The 20,331-nt window shown below is 37.0% G+C and overlaps 1 protein-coding gene across 1 annotated transcript; it reads right to left on the minus strand.

Annotated features, from left to right (window-relative positions):
* Positions 1-417: 417 nt before the first annotated feature.
* Positions 418-837, minus strand: LOC149828538 (uncharacterized). Its single transcript, XM_090017076.1, has one exon. The coding sequence runs from the start codon at positions 835-837 to the stop codon at positions 418-420; it is 420 nt and encodes a 139-aa protein (XP_089873202.1).
* Positions 838-20,331: the final 19,494 nt, after the last annotated feature.

Consider the following 20,331-nt stretch of genomic DNA (forward strand, 5'->3'; position numbering starts at 1 on the left):
ATGTTCTTGATGCTGCTCAAGACTCTCTGAGTAGATCAAGATGTCGTCGATAAACACAATCACAAAAGTATCCACAAATGGATGAAAAATCCAGTTTATCAAATCCATGAATGCAGCTGGTGCATTTGTGAGGCCAAAAGGCATCACCATGAACTCGTATAAACCATATCTCGTTCAGAAAGTTGTCTTTGCGATATCTTTCTTTCTAATACGAAGCTGATGATAACCTGATCTGAGGTCTATCTTCGAGAAAATCCTTGCTCTCTGCAACTAATCGAAAAGGTCCTCGATCCTTGGTAACGGGCATTTATTCTTAATCATCGCTTGGTTGAGCATCCTGTAGTCGATGCACAACCTCAAAGATTTGTCTTTCTTCTTTACGAACAATATTGGTGCACCCCAGGGGGATGCAATAGGTCAGATAAAACCTTGTTCCAAAAGCTCTTCCAATTGTCGCTTCAACTCTTCAAGCTCTGTCGGAGCCATATAATACGGTGCCTTGGAAATAGGAGTAGTTCCAGGCAACAACTCGATATAAAACTCAATCCCATGTTTTGGAGGTAATCCAGGCAATTCATTTGGGAACACATCAAGGAACTTTCGAACTACGTCCAAGTCCTCGATTGAAACTAACTCAGGCTCTACTGGGGTAATACTGACCAAAAATGCAGTACCCCCATTTTGTAAATACTTCTGGGCTTTAAAAGAAGAAATCAAATGACTATCTCGCAATGGTCGAGAAAGTTTGATTTCTAAAACAGGATGATTAGGCGGAAATAAGACTACTCTGCCTTCTCTACAGAGAACTTGAACATGATACTCAAACAACCAATCCATGCCTAGAATGACATCAAACTCAATCATATCTAGCAGGATTACGTCAGCTGACAAGTTCTGCCCTGCCACCGACACCTCGATGCTCGAAATATAAGAATTACAAAATGACTGATCACCTGTCGGAGTACGAACCTCCAACGGGTAATTCAAAGACTCTATGGTCAAAGGCAATGTTCTAGCAAATCTGACAGATATAAAGGAATGCGAAGCACCACAATCAAATAACGTAAAAGTTGCATGACCTGTAACTAGAATAGTACCTTGGACCAACTCGCCTTTGGTCACTTGTTCTACTGTTGCTGCGTAGGCACGTCCTGCGATAGCTTTCTGGTTGCCTTGTTTCTGCTAATGCGACTGCTGCAGTTGGTGTTGTTGAGACTGTCTCTGTTGAATTGGTTGTGATGTTCTTGGTGCGTTCCTTTTTTTATCATCTAACTGCTTCTTCCGACAATCCTTTATGTAGTGGCCCATCTTGCCACAATAGAGACATTCCCCGGTGTCACGAGGGCAAGGTCGACCCGAATGGTCGACAGGATACTTGGGACATCCTGCTGCTGCTGCGATCTGCCTCTGAGGCTGGCACTGTGGCTATTGGTACTGGGGTCGTCAATGTTGATACTGATGTTGTTGGTTGTTGTTGTACTGGTTCTTCTTCGAAGGTGGATGGAATTTCTTTCCACCCTGGTGCCTCTGAAATTGAAGCTTCTTAGGCCAACTCTTTTGGCCTTGCTGTTGCTGTTGCTGCCCTTTGAAAGATTGTATCCTTTGGGACTCAGACCAATCTTGTTCTAAAAGTGAGGCTGTCTCAAGAGCCTCATCAACGGTCGTAGGTGTGCGGGTATACACCTTGGTGTGTAAATCAGGCTTCAATCCTCGAGCGAATTTCAACGCTCGATCCTTCTTAGTGGCATAAAGGTTGGGAGAATATCTCTCAAGACTGCGGAAATGAGTAACGTACTCCGCCAACATAGAATTTTCTTGTTGTAGATCAAGGAATTCTTGCATCTTTTTGCTCTTCTCATGAGCCAGAAAATATGTTCGTAAAAGGTCTCCACGAACTACTCCCAGGTGATAGGTTGGTTCTCAAACTTGATCTCCCAGGTGATAGCCCACCACCTCTCAACATCCTTTCGGAGACGGTATGTCCCGAAATCAACCTTCTTGTCATCATTCACTTGCAGAATCCAAAAAATCCGCTCAATCTCTCTCCCCCAATCTTTTGCTGCTTCTGGTGTCAATTTCTCGTCGAAAGAAGGAGGGTTCATACCCATGAATTGCTTATAGGGAATCGCTGTAGCAGGAACTGGAGTAAGAATTGGTGTTAGCGTCTCCTGAACTTGAGTGGCCTGTTGCATATGGTCACCCATGTTTCTCACAGTCTCTGCCTGACGGCCAACTACCTCAGTAAGGTTGTTGATCGAAGCCATCAGATCATCACAACGAGCACTCCATTCCATCTTAAACAAGCAAACAACGTATAAGCAATGAGACAAGTTCTTAAAATCAGAATTTCATTACATTAATAAAGAAGTTTCATGCATTACATGCCCAAAATACCCTTTGTCAAAGACAGGGTTACAAAACACTACCAAACACATAAGCAAACCCAAAAACGGAACACTGACTCAGTGTCTCCAACAAAACAAAATAACATCATCAAGGCTTACTGGTGTAAAAGTCACGGTAATCCTTCTGACTTCCACATCGTCGCGGCCTGACATGAGAAGGAGAAGCAAGAGTTCTCAAGGGCGTATCAGATATTTCTTGAGCTTCCATCAGTACTGGAGGCATAGGAGGATCTGACATAAACTCCAAGGAAACCACATATGGATAAGATTCGGGTGAGTACTAAGGCGAGTTTGGCGAACCACGCCTATCTCCTTCCTGACTGTCCACTTCAACAACCTCCAATCTAGTGACCGAGGATACATCATCAATATTGTCAGCGTTACTCTTCCAGAACTCATCATGAAGCTTTGTCTAACATTCTTCTTCGATATGCCCCCTAAGACCATAGTAGGGGCAATCACACAACTCATGTGGACAGATCTGTCCCGCGTGATCCATAAGACACCTGGCACACGAAGGTGCCTGTCGTGCCATCATGTGGACACCTCGAGCTAGGTGTTGAACCGCTCGGCCCAAGGATTCCTCGCCTTGAACCAAGTCTTGGAGAGCTTTCAAAATCTTCTCGTAACTTGGGTTCGTCGACATCTAACCCATGCACATATAATTAGGCATACAATTCTAACTAAGAGGTAAGGGACATGTAAATAACATATATTCAGATTTAAACATACTTACAATGCGATAGACGATGCACACTGAAGTCTTGGACCACACTTAAAGTTGCTTTGATACCAATCTCTATGGTGCCCCAAACCCCGACCTTGGAAAAATCCTTTGAATTTTTGAGGATTTTTTTTTTTGAAATAGTTTTACGATAAACAGTGGAAAGCAAGGCAAAAGGTATAACTAAGTAACAAGTCCGTAAGTTTGAGCAGACCACAGGTAAGTAAAGCATTTATGTCTATCGAAATCCACAAGAGTACAAAATTTAAGTTTTAAGGATTATATAACCCATAAGTTTAAAGATACAAAATGAGACAAAAGTGCAACAAATTTGTTAGTCTCTCAAAATAGGGGGATCATTCCCTCGAAACCCCAAAATTGGACAAGTGCAGGATCAGCAGATAAGTGTGGGTCCCCAAGCCTCCATCGTGTGTCGTCGCATTGCCATTGTACTTATTCATCACCTGCATCCCCATGAAACGGGGTCAGCACTCTTATGAGGTGGTGAAGAACAATACATCATATTTCTATTTCTCAAGGAAGAAGCATGTATATATCATAGAACATGTGAAACAATAGATACATGTGCTTGTGTCAAGTAAGTCCATATGTAACAAGTACAAACCAGCTAAAGCAGTAAAATAGGGAACTGAGCACTATTAAACACAAGTAGCTAGGAAAGGTACGAAAAATAGAGCAAGTAAAGAACTACTAAGGTACGTCAGCTGTGATTGGTTAGTATTTAAGTTCTTCTAATTACTCCTTTGGGTATGAGAAGGAACCACGCATTCTGTGAGCCATGCACCCTGTGTCTTTTATTTAATTTCTAATGTGGTAACCAGGGATGCTACAGACCGAGTAAACCTCATGCGAGCAACACAAAGCTGACAGAAACTCTCACATAGGTAAGGATTGCAATCCATACTACTGCAGTAGTGAGGTATCTTAAAAGATCACCTCGATCTCCCTAACTCTGAGTGATTGAAAGTCAAAGGACACTACAGCTCCTGTCAAAACATGTGTCATAGTAACAACTAGTCACTCAGGGTTGTACCATCCACCCTCTCTAAGATGAACTATTTTGTGAATGGGGTGCGGCAGGTTTATCTTTCTTAGGCTAATTTATCAAGTCACACCTCCTTTCGAGGTATTTATGCCCCGTGGTCCCTGTGGAGTACGCAAACGAGGACTTAGCCTACCCATTCACGTGCTCAGCCTTACGCGGCTAACAAAAGTACATCGCTCATGAAAGCGATCATAACACTATTTTATCTTTCTCATTACTAGGGTACAAACATACGTGAGCTCACTCACGACACAAGGGGCCATCGCCCAAAGACTTCAACTGAGTCTAACAACCACAATCAGTGTGTTTTCAAACCCTATGGTGTTTAAGTTTTTGTGATCATTCCTCACATCAGAGTGTGTTGTGCACCTTGTGCACTCATCTATGTCTGTAACACGAGACCAAAGTGTACCCTTTTGAGGTACATAAAAAGTAGTACAAGTGTCAAGATGTGCTACATGCGAGTGCGGGCTAAGAATCACATGATCTCAAGTTATTTGCACAATTTAAAAAACAGAGGCAAAGATACATATACATATCTAGGAACCACATTTCTATGATAATGTGCATGTGAGTGTACAATTCCATAATTTCATAGAATATGCAATTCAAGAGCATAACGTAAACATAATTGCAAGTACATCAAGCTGAGATAAGTATTAGAAGCTCCTAATTATAATTTCATGCAATTAGAACTTCAAAAGTCTTAATTTGGCAATTCTCGCATAGCGAGGCCACTTTCATAGGAAGATTTATGATTTTGGTACACTCATGTGTTGAGATTGAATTTTTAGATATTCCCATTTGTATGGGAATTACATTCTCATTTCCAAGGTGGATCGCCGCACTTGCGGAAGAAATGATGTAAATATGTCACGAGGACAATTATACGTATATGCATAACTGGGTTACTAATGTTCGCAAAACATCTTGCTCTGATGCTGACAAAGGGGAACCAATTCCATAAGATGATTCATGAATTCGTCACACTTACATGTCGAGAATGAAATATGGGATATTCCTAACTTATGGGAACAACATTAGCGTTACCCCGGTATGGGTTGCCGTACTATATGGAGACAACCGTCGCAAAAATGATGGTTTTTGATAAGATGACCAAAACCTTAATCGGTGAAAAAAAATCATATGCATCGGTGGCATAGCACCACATACTGAGTCGCTCCTCGAGTCCATCTAAAACAGGGCAGCGAAGAGCCCACTAAAAATCCGGATGGGTTCACTCATCATTTGCTCACTCGAATATGCCAAAATCAAGGCATAGGGTGCCAAAGTGCTTGAGACACCTATTGTGGCCTCGAGGCCACTCCGGACACACACCTACTATGCTGCCAAAGACTAAATGGGGTTGTCGAACAACGAACCCGCACCCACCAAAATTAGTAAGCTCAAGGTTCGAGGCAATGCTCGAACACATGCTTCTTTCACTTAACTTTGCATATACGTGAGAATCTGAGCTTAAAAACATTGAACTTGTTGTCGAGGTGGTTGGAACCTTGGGTCACACCAGACCACTAGGTTCAACTTAGTGTGCCACACGGTGCAATGAGCACACCCAGAAGTTCCATGAGGCCAATCGGAGTGCACCCTCACCCGGTTCCTCCAAATGATCAAAGCAACCCGATGGGTTACGGAGACCCACAGATTGATTCAAGACCCTGGTCTAAGCCTTATGGTTGGACCAGGGGGCTGACATGGGTGTCAGCCAACAAGAAAGCACCCAAACAACGGGATGCTCGGGCGCAGCTAGCACCCGACAGCTCCCTGCTGCATAGGTGCCAAAGGTTAGGGCTAAAACGCATGGGTCTGGTCCTCTGGACCAGACCATGCAGGTCTGACCGACACTGGTCTGGCATACGGCAGAACCCCCAAATGCTACTCGAGTGCGGTTAGCACTCGACGCCCACCTAAAGACCGCGACTAAGGCCTGGATGCAGGTCTGGTCCCTTGTGGTCCGAGAGACCCCCTGGTCTGAGCCTGCTCAGACCAGGTCCCGCTGAGTGTGGAGGGCCTACAGCCCAACCTAAGGTCGATAAGACTCCCGGGGTGCGTGTTGGCACCCAACACCCTGACGCGCCAAGAGAGTGGCCCATAGGCTGGGTGCACCTGGCCGAGCCCTGCTCGAACCAGGGTGCACCTGGTCAGGTCTGTCCCAGCAGGGGATAAAACAACCGAATACCCTAAAAAAAAATGAAAAGACCCTTGACAGAAGGAAAAGAAACATTGAAGGTAAGGGAAACGAAATGGAAAAAGAGGAAGGCGTTGCAACGTCTCGACTGGGCTACGAATGTGCCCAATCTGGACTCACCTGGTAGATTAACATGTACCTCAACCATCCCCATGAATTTTGAGAGGGGCTGAGGTCATCACAAGCATAACCAAATCGGTTGCTCACGCATGAAAGGTTTAGAACCAAAACCAACAAAAAGGAGAAGAACAAAACAAAAAAAGAAAATGTTTCTTTCTTCCTCTTTGTTGAAAGGCACACACATAAGAAAGGAAAAGAATCAAGCAAAAATAACTAGTATACGTGGGCCGAATGAAAATACACAAGCAATGTGCAAGCTTCAAACATTTTACAGAAAGTAAATATGAAGCGCAACAAAACCGAATAGAGAAATGCTCAACCATGCTCCAAAATGCCAAAATGACTTCTAATCCACCCAAAGCCGTGCATTTCTCACATACATTCGGTTTTGTGGCTTCATGTCTCATACTACATGCAATACCGAAGAGAATGGAGGTATGACACCGTAGTCCTTCACCTTACTATCCGGATGGAGATGGAGGTGGAGGTGGAGGAGAAGCTTGGAGTTCCACGAAGATGGTGCCTAACACCCTCACAACCACGCACAAGAATCCCACACCCCATGGTTGGAAGAAGAGGGAAATGAGAGAGAGAGAGAGAGATCCAAACTCGCCAACTCCAGAAAAAAATGCCTTCTCTCTCTTTGACTAAATGCTTTTATATTCCAAGGCTAAAGCCTCAAGGGCTGGGATTGAAGTAGTAGGAGATGGGTGGCTATGGGGCGTCTTACACCCCTCTATGCTCTAGAAATGCAATGAATGCTCTACAAGGCCGCCTCTCTTAGCCAATGCATGTGCACCCTTTGAAAAGAAGTAAAAACTTACCTAAGTGCCATAGGGTGCAACCCCATGCACTACTTGGAATGGTGCACTCCCCATCAATGCCCTCTTTTGAAAAGAGCATAAAGGGATTTTCAAAATCCCATGGGGCGCAACCCCATGCAGTTGCCTTGGAGGGGCGCCCCACCCTCATAATGAGGCCTCATGCCTCACCATGAGGTAACGCTAATGGGGGGTTGGGCCAATCGTGGCCCTCCCTATGGGACTTGCCCCATTTTTTTACGAATATGCCATAGTTCCAGCTGGTCAACTTGACTAGCTAGTCTTCGTGGCCTCCATCGTCCCATTATGACCTAAAGTGGTCAACCAAGGGCTTGGTCGACCCTCTTGACTAACTCGCCTAAAATGATTTTACCATAATTCACTAAATTCGTTAATTAAGATCAAATATATATATCATAACATATATTTTTCTTAAATTTCCAATACAATTACCTTTCTAAAGCTTATCTAAGAAGAAATTTTCATCTCTTACAGAAAATTGTTCTCTTTTGACTCCCGTTCTATTGCTACGCAATCTTCATAAATTCACATACACTGACAAGGTTTTTTAGTCATTTGGGTCCCAAATTTTGGGACAAACTAAATAATTACATTATGAATTTACCCTTAAAATTTCAGAGGTTAATTCGTCACGGATTTCCCTCAATCGCTACTTATATTTTACTTACGCGATTCTGGACCTCGCGTATCCATACAGGTACAAAATGAGAAATTTTCTAAATAGCACAAGAAATTTCCATACTCTAAAATACTTCGCATAGTATTACCTTAAAAATATTGTGGACCTTACATGTATATTAAAACAACTATTGACTAAATAACTAACAAAATGAAACTTAGAATACGGTGACAGGAAGAAAACATGATCTGTTGGACCTGTCTAACACAACTTCACGATTTACACTATTACCAAGAAAAAGACTAAAAATGGAAATACTACACCTATGAATTAATCCAATAATAGAGAGATTTCTAATAAACTATTGTAATCACTGGATTAATAACATGCTACATGAATGACATTAGATTATAAAAAAAATGAGGAAACATTACTTCCCTTTTTCCAATCAGGGTCACTAGCATTCAATTCGGAACCTGCCTCCTCCAAAGCCATCACTTCTTCATATGTTTCATTAGCACCAGGGGCATGTGAATGGCCTTCATCATTAGGAACATCTTCACATGGAGTGTTGACCTTGAACAAAGTTGAGTCTTAATAACTAACCTTCTAAGAACCCTGCATTAGGTACCAGCTGGCCACCCTCTACAGATTCCCATATTGAACCATGATAACTGTGAAATATGTGTAAAACCTTACCATGCAAACCAGTTTTTATTGCTCCAGCAGAACTCATCATGGTGGATTTTACAATAATTAGAGCATTATTGCCAGGAAGGATGCTCATTGGAATCAATCCACTCCTCATTCTATGGGTTGATGATGGAGCGAGATCTCGACACAGATCTGAAGCTAGAGAGCTTGCAGATCTGTGTTTGATCAGATGACAATAGTGAATGTGCTAGAAAGGGGTGAATGGATATAAGGCAGTGAATGGAACGAATATAGAAAATCAAAGAGAGATCAACAACAGAAAACAAAAAAATGCAAACAAGAATTCAAATGAAACAGAGAATAAAAAAGAAAATCAAATTATAACAGGAAACGAAAATGAAAAATCGCAATCAGATGTATCTACGATGCTACGACAGAGATGAAGTTGAATCAAGTGATTAAAATGAATATCAGATAGCAGCAAATGAAAAACTCACAAAAATTAGAAGAAGAATTGCCAAATGAGATGCCGCATTCGACTTAAAATTAAAGAAAAACATACAGAATTATAATGCTAGAAACAAAGTGTAAAATAAATAAAAGAACAAATGCTAAACAATAGGTAGTTGAGAATGAAATGTAGTGATTTGTCCACAACTAATATGTAATGAAATGGAAGAACGTAATGGAGATACAAAAAATCAGAATACGTAAAACAATAATGAAAGGAATGTAACCCAAAAAAGGGTGAAGCTCTATTGCAAAATACAAGTCGATGCTGCCATAGGCAGATCGACGTTGCATACATTGCTTCAATAAACAGAAAATAAAAAATCTAAGAGAAAGAAAAAAAGAAAAAAAGAAAAAAAGAAAATGTAAATTCACAAAAAAGGGAAACAAAGGGAGAAGCGAAAGGGGATTCTTACCATGAATCTGCTTCAATTGAGAGAAAGAAGGTGGTGCTTCTGTATGTTGCTGCAAGGTAAGGCTCCTTCATCGATAAGGAAGAGAGAACTAGGGAAAGATGAGGAGAAAATTCAGAAGGAAGAAAGAAAAAGAAGGAGAAGAAGAAGAAAAAGGGAGAGAAAGAAGAAAGAGAAGGGGGATGCGTGAGAACGGATCATTGAGAGGTAAAGGGGGAGAGGTGAAAAGTGATCAGAGCAATGGAAGGGTGGAAACAGATCATTGAGAGGTAAAGGAGGAAAGGTGAAAAGCGATCAGAGCAATGGAAGGGTGGAAACGGATCAGGAGAGACATCTTGCGGCTTGTTTTTATAACGGAAGACCATTAGAGAATTTTCAGCAAGGGTCCTTTAGTTTTTTTTGAAATTTCAAAACAAGGTTGTGATTTACAAGGTTTTTTAAAATAGTGTAAAAGCTATATTTTTTGAAATCTTTTTTATGTTTTTGAGAGAAAACCTAAAATACGAGGAATTTAAGAGGGGTTTTACAGGTGGGACCTAGATAAGGCTCACAAAAATAATAATTTTGAAATCTTTGAGGATTTTACAAAAAAGAAGGTTTTTGAAATAACATAATTTAATTTTAAAGAATGAGCTTCAAAATGGATCTAGATCTGAGTTTTTTAGGAAAAACTCGAGTTTGGATCTCGAATTGAGATTGGATCTTGAACCAATACAGAGAATTGATTTTTTTTCTTGAAAATAGAAGTTTCAGACTTAGAGTTGGATTTGGGTATCAGATCTGGATCCGAGATTGGATCAAGCACAGAAGATGAAATTGTATTTCGGAAAATGAATCCGAGAAATGATTAGAAGTTGACCCAATTTATTCAGAAGATGGGGGCCATGGGTAAAAGGGGAATTTTTAAATTTTTTAAAAATTTGAGGTGTTCACAATGTACTATGACCTCAACGAAACCCTCCTCGAGTCCTCCTCAACCACGTGAAGCCCTCTCTTGTATACCCAAGAGAAAAAACACCAAGGCTTTGGTGTGGAAAAGAGAGAGAAAAGGAAAAAAATAGAAGAAATTGGGGGAGAAGAAGCTTTTGGAAAAAAATCTCAAATAGGGGGGTCATGAGCCCCTCCCTTGCTTAAATAGGGAGTAGGGGAGGTCAAGGGCTGGAGAATCCCAGTCGTTGATCTAAATCAAGGTTGTTTCCAAATCCCATCCCTCTCTACTTTTTTTTTCAATTTCTTCTTTTTTTTACTGTATTTTCTTTTTGTTAGCTTAGGATATATAATATGTATTATATATCATAATATATATTATATGTAGTATATAATGTATAGAATTACAAGGGCTGGTCGACCTCCTCCCCATGGGGTTGACCCCCTTTCCAAATTTTAAAGAAAAAAGGTCCAACTTGCTTGCTTGGCAAGCAAGTTGGCTAATGTTTTTTTTTTTGTTCTTTTCTCTCTTTCCTTTTTCCCTTGATGCCTATTCTTTTCATTGATCCAGCCCTTGCTGGACCCTTCTAAAGATCTTTGTGATTGGTGCCCCCCCTTATGGGGCTTGATTTTAGAAAATGGTAAGTTTTGACTTTTTCCTCCTTTACTTGGTTTTTGGTAAGTTTCATTTTAACTCTAATTTAAAGTTAATTTTTGTTTTTATCATTTTAAACTTTAAATTAGGATGCCACATAGGATGGGATGGCTGACCTATGGACTCCTACCAATTTATATAATACAATTACTATTTGAATTCCATTCTACTAAATGAAATTCTAATTTAATTTAAATTAAATTCAAATGAACCTTTCATAAATGCAAATGTAAATACATGGAATCTAAATTGAGTCTACCCTAATTAAGTTTTAGCAATTACATTTCTAAAATCTTAATTATTTAAATTACTTATTTTAATTAATCCCTTAAGGGTCAATTCAAAATTTTCAAAGACTATTTAGGAAAATATATTTTGACTTTCTAGAAAACCCTAAGCCTGTGGCTTCTTTGTCCACATTTTTAATTTTTTATAAACCCTACAAACCCTCATTACATCTGAATAAAAATAAGATCTAAATTGACTTTAAATTTAATTTATATTAAATTAAATTCTTAATGCAAATTCTTTTATAATGAATTAAATTAAAATATAATATAAATCCAATTTAGTATTAAATTTAAGTTCAATTTCATCCCTTGATTAAATTTTGACTCTTTCTAATACACAAATTAAATCTCAATTTAGCATTAATTAAGATTCTATATTTTACTTAAATTAAATATAAAAATTCATTTTTATTTATTTATTAATTATCAAAATATCACAGTTATTACATTAAAACTTAAATTCAAATTCTAAATTTAGTTTCAACAAAGATTTAAATTTTGAATTGACATTCAATTGAGTCTTGATTTAGATTTGAATCAAACTCAAATCTAATCATAGTATTTAAGACATATTTATTAAATCTGAATTCAAATCCAAATTCGAATTGATAAAACTTTAGAAACTGGAATCGAAATTCAATAAGACTTGTAATTTGAAGTATACACTTAGTTCAAATCCTGACTAACATTAAAAATCAAATTAAGTTTTCATATAAGTTCAGCTTAAATCCACATTAAATCTGATTAAAAATTAAAACCCTAATTCAGACTAAATTCTCAAGTTGAAATTTATTCTAAATTTCCATTAATACTTGAATTATAATTAAATTTATAGCTTAATTTTGAATAATATTTTAGCCTTACTTTATTGTTATTTATCATAAAATATTAAAAATTTGTGAGTTTTACAACAGAAAACAAGTGCTCTATAATAATGGACGTTTCAGCCTCAAAACTATGCCAAATAAAACAAAACAAGATTCTAAATTCAAGCTCTGGATGTGTAAAAGACTCCTGTATTTTTTTTATTGTCTTCATTTTCACATAGATCGATTTTTTTTTTAAACTGGTCAGAACAAAAAATGAAAGAATAGCCAAGATTTTAAACTCATGCAAGATTCATTAAGCAAGAACAAAAATTATGTTATAATCCATTTAATCATGGTTTTCAATGCTCTAAACATATTTACAGTATCATACTACACATCTTTAATCATATTTATTTTAATCTTGCTAAAACATTAACCTTCATCATCTAAGAATCATAAAACCTTCATGGAATATCTCAAATAAAATTTCATCTATTCAAGAATTACAAGAAACCTTAAACAACATGAAATCATGGTTTATTTATGCAATAATATGCTGATTAATCATGCTAAACATAAACTAAACTACTATGTATGCTCATATCAACTTTCTTTATTATAAAACATCAAAACCCTAAAATATTTTTGCCAAAACCTTCTTAAAAAATGTTTTTGCATACAAGAGCATGGATTCAAACATATACCAAATTTTTAGAAACTTTATAACTTATATTTCATCAATATAACTAATATTAACATCTTAATCATGCTGGAACAAATAAGATCTAACAAATAACAAGAAAACAAGTTTCCCCAAATCATTTTTTATATTAGAAGCTCAAAAATAGTCTCGTTTTGAAAATCATTTTTCTTTTTTATTACAAGGTTACATAGATCCACAAAAAATGTGTTCTCTAAATTGAAAACCAATATTAGAGAGGTGTTTCAAGGTCTGATCCTCATTGGTTGAAATCTAAAAATCGTCTCTACACATATCTCGTGCGTTTGGATAGATTTATGTCTACGCGATTGATGTACATACCTTAATCGGGTTCTCAAATAAAGTATGACCTTTGTCTCCCGCCTTCAAACCTTAGAGTAGTTTCAATGGCTTCTAGAAAAGCTTCAAGAAGAAGGAAGAATGAAAAATAAGACGGTGGAGAGAAAGATTAAATAATTCTAATGAGAATGAGAGAGTGAGGGATAATTAACCTTGTTAATCCTCTTCATGAGGGCCTCTATTTATAGATGGGCTTAGACAAGAATCTCATCTCTAATATAAGAGGTTAATATCTACTAATCTTCTTTATTAATAAAACAAAAAAATAAATTATGGGTTATATTTATTAGATTTCAAAATTACTTAAGCTAGAAAAGAAAGGTGGAGACTTCTTACCTTGGATTGGTCTCCAATGACATGATAACCTTTCAGGAGGCCTATGGACCTAAAGACTTAACAGAATTCGACATTTAAATAGTTGATTTGATAGCCCTCAAAACGTAAATAATTGTGGTGGTCTTAGATTTAATCATACGCATATGAATCGGCAAGAAAATCTAGTTAACATTGAAAAACATTGATTTTTGACTTATTAGGCATGAACTTTGGTCTATCATAAAATGCTTAAATCAATACTAATTTAGGGATGTAGATAGTTGATTTCAATGCTATCAAAATGAGAAACATCAAGATAGACTCTGATTCAATAGGTGAGCCACCGATAGCCAAAATTTTTGTTGAAACAATAATGAATTTATTCAAAGTACCCCACCTTATGGGTCAAATCCAATGAGATTGAATCCAAATGTCTTGAGTTATATCCAACCCAATCCATCCCTAATTAAATCAAAATGTCATGGATATTATATCCAACTTAATTAGGTTGGATCCAAAATACAGTCTGATCAATTTTAAACAATCAAATTTTGAACTTTATCCAAGTTGGAAAACCCAAAATAGAGGCTTGTCAGTTTTAAAAATTGCATTTTCTGAACCAACTCGTAACTGAAATCATCAAATCTGATCTTCTCCAAGATCCACGACTCATAACAAACCTAACTAGAGTTCTAGTTCAACTTAAACTCTTGAATTTTTCTTGAATTTAAGCTAATTTTAACACAAACTTAACTTTAATTTTGCTCAAATTAAAAAATTAAAATAAACAAAATTCACAGGTATGATAGAAATAAGTGAAAATTCACAACCATTTTTTTTTCTTAAATATAATCCAACTAAAATGAGCGAATTGATAACAATAAGATTGGACTGGGTCTAATTCTGATTTGGACTTTGATCCAAGTCCACACACAAACTATTCCATCAAAAATATGACTCCACAAGAATTAAAGTAAAGATATAATATCATTTCATCAAAGATTGAATGTATCTAATATCATTGGACCATGTCCATACAAGAAAGTCACACATCTCAATCTAATTGAGATATAAAAGTCTTAGGATTGACAAAAATATAGAAATATGATCCTTGGTCTCGCCACCACATCGCGCCATCACACCACCTTCATTCATCATCTGTATCCCCATAAAATGGGGTCAGACTCTTTCGAGCAGGTAAGTTTAAAACAATAACAAAAATATTGCACATGCTAGAACATTCAGCATAGTCATATTATCATAACTTAGTAATTTATCATATCACGATATAACAAAAATAAAAAGCAAGCATAGAACTCAACATTAATGTGAATAGCAACACATATCTCAACATTAATGTAGATAACAATTATGTATCCCAACAATGAAGCATAAGTAACATTTTATGAGTCAATGCATATCTTGTTTTTCTTTCTTAACATCCTCAGGTACTTGGGTGTAATCATCGTATCTGATGAGGTCACGATAGGTGTTTATTATGCTACATGAATTCTTTTCCCCAAAGTACCTAAAAGATCAGATATCCAAAGCGAAGGACCTGTGGTCGAGAGAATTCCCACAAAGGCTATACGTTCAATAAAGATTGCAATCTAAGACTATCTACAGTAGTAGGGGTATCACCTATGAGACATGGATAACCCTAGCCTTCCTAACTTCGAGTAACTGGATACCAAAGGGACACCATCACTCGCATAAAACATTTAGTATGCCATGTCAATGAATTTACATATGTTTGTGTCACAAGAGGTTGTACCTCCTACCTTTTCTAAAGTAAAGTGTGAATGAGTTACAAGGTTTTCTTAAATAATGCATTTAACATTCTTTGTACCTTGATCCGCAAGGCAAACAGGGCTCAGTAGCCCAAATACCCTCTTAGGGCAAAAGCTATAACTTGATGTTGTTATGAACCTAACTCAATCACGTTGCTTTGACGTCTTTATGCCATATGAGCAATTCGTCGATGAAGGCGAGTGCAGCCACTGAAGGTGTGGATATATGCATGTAGTGTGGTACGCCCTTGTGCAACTTGTGGGTTCTTAATCGACTCAAGCTGAGCTATCAAATGAATGACATGGCTTACATGCATAATGGTATCATATGCAATAATAAAAACATCCACACAAGCATATTTATTGACAATGTGAAGGTTCCTTGAACCATATGCTCAAATATAGGCAAATCATGGTGAAAATATTGTTAAAACTTACATAGAACCTCAAAAATATCATGCTTCACCTTCACTCTCATTGCCTAAATAATTTATGTATTTAGGTCACACAACATTTCATTGCAAACATAGTCATGCCTTTACATCATTCATCATTTTATTGCATACTTAGTCATGCATTTACATCATACATCATTACACTGCATACTTAGCTATGCATTTACATAATACATCATTGCATTGCATACTTAGTTATGCATTTACATTATACATAATTGCATTGCATGCATTTATATCTTAATAAAACATAACGACTATAGTTTCAAAATCATTAAAAGCTTAATAAAATAAAATGACTATAGTTTCAAAATTATAAGCAATTTAATAAAATATAATTACTATAGTTTCATAATCATTAACAGCTTAATAAAACATAATGACTATAATTTCAAAATCATTATTAGCTTAATAAAACAAAATGACTATAGTTTCATAAATGAAACAAAATGACTATAGTTTTAAAATCATTAACAACTTAATAAACATAATGACTATAGTTTTAAAATAATTAACAACTTAATAAAATAGAATGACTTTCGCAACGCTCCAAATTCTAAAACAAAACTTAGTAAAAAAATCATGCATTTCTTTTTTTTTTTTGCAACGAAATTTAGAAAAAGTTTTTAGTAGCGAAAATAGATGATAGTTAGTCGTCAGTTTTAGAAGACACCAGGCAAGTCACAGGTATGCGGCCAAGCACTCATTGACCACCAAAGTATTTTATTTAAGCAAACCAAAATGAGTTATTTATTATAAACAACACAGTTTGATAAAGTAGTATTAGATAAAGTTGTTTTTATAAATGAAATATCCAACACAGTCTAGAGAAACCTTGGATCTCGATGTCGCCTTGCTCTGTATATCACATCGCAAGTTTAGTACTTGTATCTTTCATAAAATAGGGTCAGAACCATCTCTGGTCTAGTAGAAAAGCATTCCAATTCTAACAAGTATAAAGCTTGAAAATATGAGGAGCTTCTTCAGGCCGAAGTTGAATGCAATGTAGCTCAAGTCTCCACGACTTAGTGTATCAGTATCTCACAAATTAAAGCAAGAGCTTCTTGTGCTTAGCTTAGCCGTGCAGATACACCTTGGGTCCTTTGCCCTGATCGGTCTAGCAGTGTACCGATATCAATACCTTTCACAAGGTTATGCATGAGTAATACTAACGCACATTCATTCATTCATTCATCGTTGAACCTATAGCTAATGCATTGTTTCAATATTAACAGTTTACCCCGTGGTACGCTGGAGAATCATGAATTCGACATTAATGCGATCATCTGGGGGTTTATTATGCTATGTATTTTGTATACCCCAAAGGCCTAATGACCCTGTCCATAGTGGGGCAATAGTTTTCATACTGGGAGATACCCACCAGGATGGTTCAGATGCATCCTTCTACTGCAGTAGCGGGGTTCAATCCCTAGATCTTAAGGATAACCCGACTTTCTAACCTTCGAGTGATGGGAGGTCACTTGAACTCTTCGGTCCATAACATCATACAGGTCACTCAAAGTAGTACCATCACCGTCATGCCATAGAGGGGTTCAATGACATAATCTTTCTTATTAGGATGTCAAGTGCCACATAGGCAATCCAGTGCATTCTACAGCAAGGGAATACATACCCCAAACCACACTCAGTTTTTCGAAGCATGGGCCGATTTTTGTGTGGTCAGGGACTACTATTATGTTTTATTCATATGCATGCAGGACCTCACTCTTGGCATCTATGGCCTCCACGAGCGCTTCAGCCCTTGCGGGTGGACAACCAACTCTGACACAATGACCCTTAGGAGTGTTGTTGAATTAGAGTTATAATTCATGGATTTCTTTTTTTCTTCTTTACAGCAGAATTTAGAAAAAAGTCTTTAGCAGCAAAAATAAATGATAGTTAGTCGTTGGTTTTAGAAGATGTCAGGCAAGTCACAAGTATGTGGCCAAGCACTCATTGACCACCAAAGTATTTTATGAACGCAAACCAAAATGAGTTATTTATTACAAACAACAGTACTTGGTAAAGTAGTGTTGTATAAAATTGGTTTTATGAATGAAATGTCCAACATAATATGGAGAAACCCTAAAACTTGGTGTCACGATGCTCTGCATATTACATTGCAGGTTCAGTACCTGTATCCTCCATAAAATTGGGTCAAAACTATTGTTGGTCTGGTAAGAAAGCATTCTAATTCTAATAAGTATAAAGCTGAAAACATAAGGAGCCTTTTCAGGCCATAGTTGGAAACAACATAGCTCAAGTTTCCACGACTTAGCATATAAACATGAAAAGCCTCTTTAGGAATATCCTTATAACACCCACAAATTTTTTATGATTATTTAAATAAAATAAACTTGCTTTTTATGTCCCAATTGAGAGTTATTTTATTATAAATATAAAGTTCAAATTTAGGTTTAACTATGTAGATTATTCAAAACTAAAATCCTAAATAAATCAAAATTGTAAAATAGAGTCGGTAGTGAAGTTCGAATTTAACTTAGGGTAAATTCAAGCAAAAATGGCACAAGTGTGTACTTATGAATCTGTGAATGTTATACAGGTGGGTATATGAATCTGTAAATGCACACAAGTGTGTGCTTATAAATTCGTGAATGCCATACAAATGAATATGTGAATCTGCAGATACACACAAGTGTGTGCTTATAAATCTGTGAATGTCATACCGGTGAATATATGTGATGTCTCTTTTTGTGAAAATGATTTTTGAAAATATTTTTATATGAAAAGCAACGTAAAAGCCAAACACCAAAAATAAAACCGGCTTGCACGAGTGGTGGAGTCCGGGTCGATATCAGAGAACGGGGGATACTTGTATTCAAAACACGCAACTAAACTACGCTTTATTGCCAAAATGAAAAGTATAAGAAAATAAAACTACTTAACTATTACATCAAATGAATACCCTACGCAGAGGGTTTAAAATGGTTTTATTACAAACCCAAAAATTGAATTGAATTCCTAAATTCTAAAAGAAAAGCAAAATGTGTCTTTTCCGCTCGTGTCACACATCGAACGTGCACCACCACGTATCTCACTCGCTTGCTTTTGCTCCGCACTTTCTTGCAAAACACGAACACACAAAGCAGAAAGACAAAACAAATAGCGCTATACTAAAAAATATGTAAAATACTGTAAAATGTGTGAAATAAAAGAATGCAATACATAAAAACTAAAATGACTAAAATACCTAAAATGTATAAAATGCTATGCTTAAAACCAAAGGCAATACATAAAAATCAAAACTAAAATGCCTAAATTTATAAAATGCGATGACTAAAATAAAACTAAAATGCAACACTTACAATACGAGAAGAACGTCACCTATAAAAATGAGTTTTAAAAACACACATAGTTTGTGAAAATGAGCTTTAAAAATCACACAGACCGTGAATTTCAAATGTTTTTATAATATATAGCCATGAAAAACTTTTTAAAAACAATCTAATCGTGAAAAAAAAACTTTTCACAACAGAGCAAAGGAAGCCTGACCTCACGACAAGTGAGGTCGGCTGTCACGGTGGCTGAAATGAATGACTGCTAGAGAGCAGCCAATGACCTGCCGGAGAAGTGAACCACAAGCGTCGGTGAACTGAGGATAGCTAATCTGGCAGAGACATGCGAGTAAATCCGGCCAGATCTACAATAGAATTTCGATAGAACAGAGGATTCCAACAGATGGCTCTGTCGTTGAACTTTTTACTTTCACGTTGAAGAATAGAGGTTCACCGTGAACCTGATTCTGGCAGAGATTAGGAGGAACAGAAATCCGGCAGAATGAGAACAAATCTGGCAATGAACTTTCACGACAGACCTTGAAGAGTTCCAGCAGATCTTCAACCAACTCTGGTAGATTTGATTTGTCCTTGAGTAGCTTTCACAGTGAATCAAATTTTCACCGTGAAAAGCAGAACTGATTTTTTTTTTCAGATCAACTCCAGCTACTTTGATTATCACGACAACAGTTTCACCATGAAATCAAGGGATTTCATGGTGATGTTGTGACTAATGAATATTGAATACAACGTGTGATGCACAGTGTTATCATTGCAAAAATTTTTCCTCCCTCTGCGAGAGAGAGAGAAACGATCCTGCAAGTCAAACTCGACCAAAGTTTTGAAAATTGGTTTTTGAAAATTACTCACCTTCATTTTTTAAATTTACGAGAAAATTATGTAGAATGGAACTCACCTGTCGGTACGAGGTTCAACCGTTCTTGGTGCCTTTACCAGGGGTAATTGAACCAAGGATCAAAAGCGTTCTCAGCTAGGCTCAAATATCTAAATCATGCTCTATTTTCTAAATGCATAGAGAATCAGGCATGTGCTATGAAATCTTTGAAAAATGCACATTTTGAAAAGATGATGTTTGCTTCTGATATTTTGGAAATACTTGGAAATGAGATTCTTGGAAATCATGGATTGCACTGAGAAAGCATTTTTGAAGAAAA

This window comes from Nuphar pumila, chromosome 9 (assembly GCF_984573655.1).
Source record: "Nuphar pumila chromosome 9, dmNupPumi1.hap1.1, whole genome shotgun sequence".
NCBI lineage: Eukaryota > Viridiplantae > Streptophyta > Magnoliopsida > Nymphaeales > Nymphaeaceae > Nuphar > Nuphar pumila.

Bases quoted from the DNA above. Each gene is read 5' to 3' on its own strand.
- LOC149828538 (XM_090017076.1), bottom strand. From the start codon at position 837: ATGGATTGGTTGTTTGAGTATCATGTTCAAGTTCTCTGTAGAGAAGGC.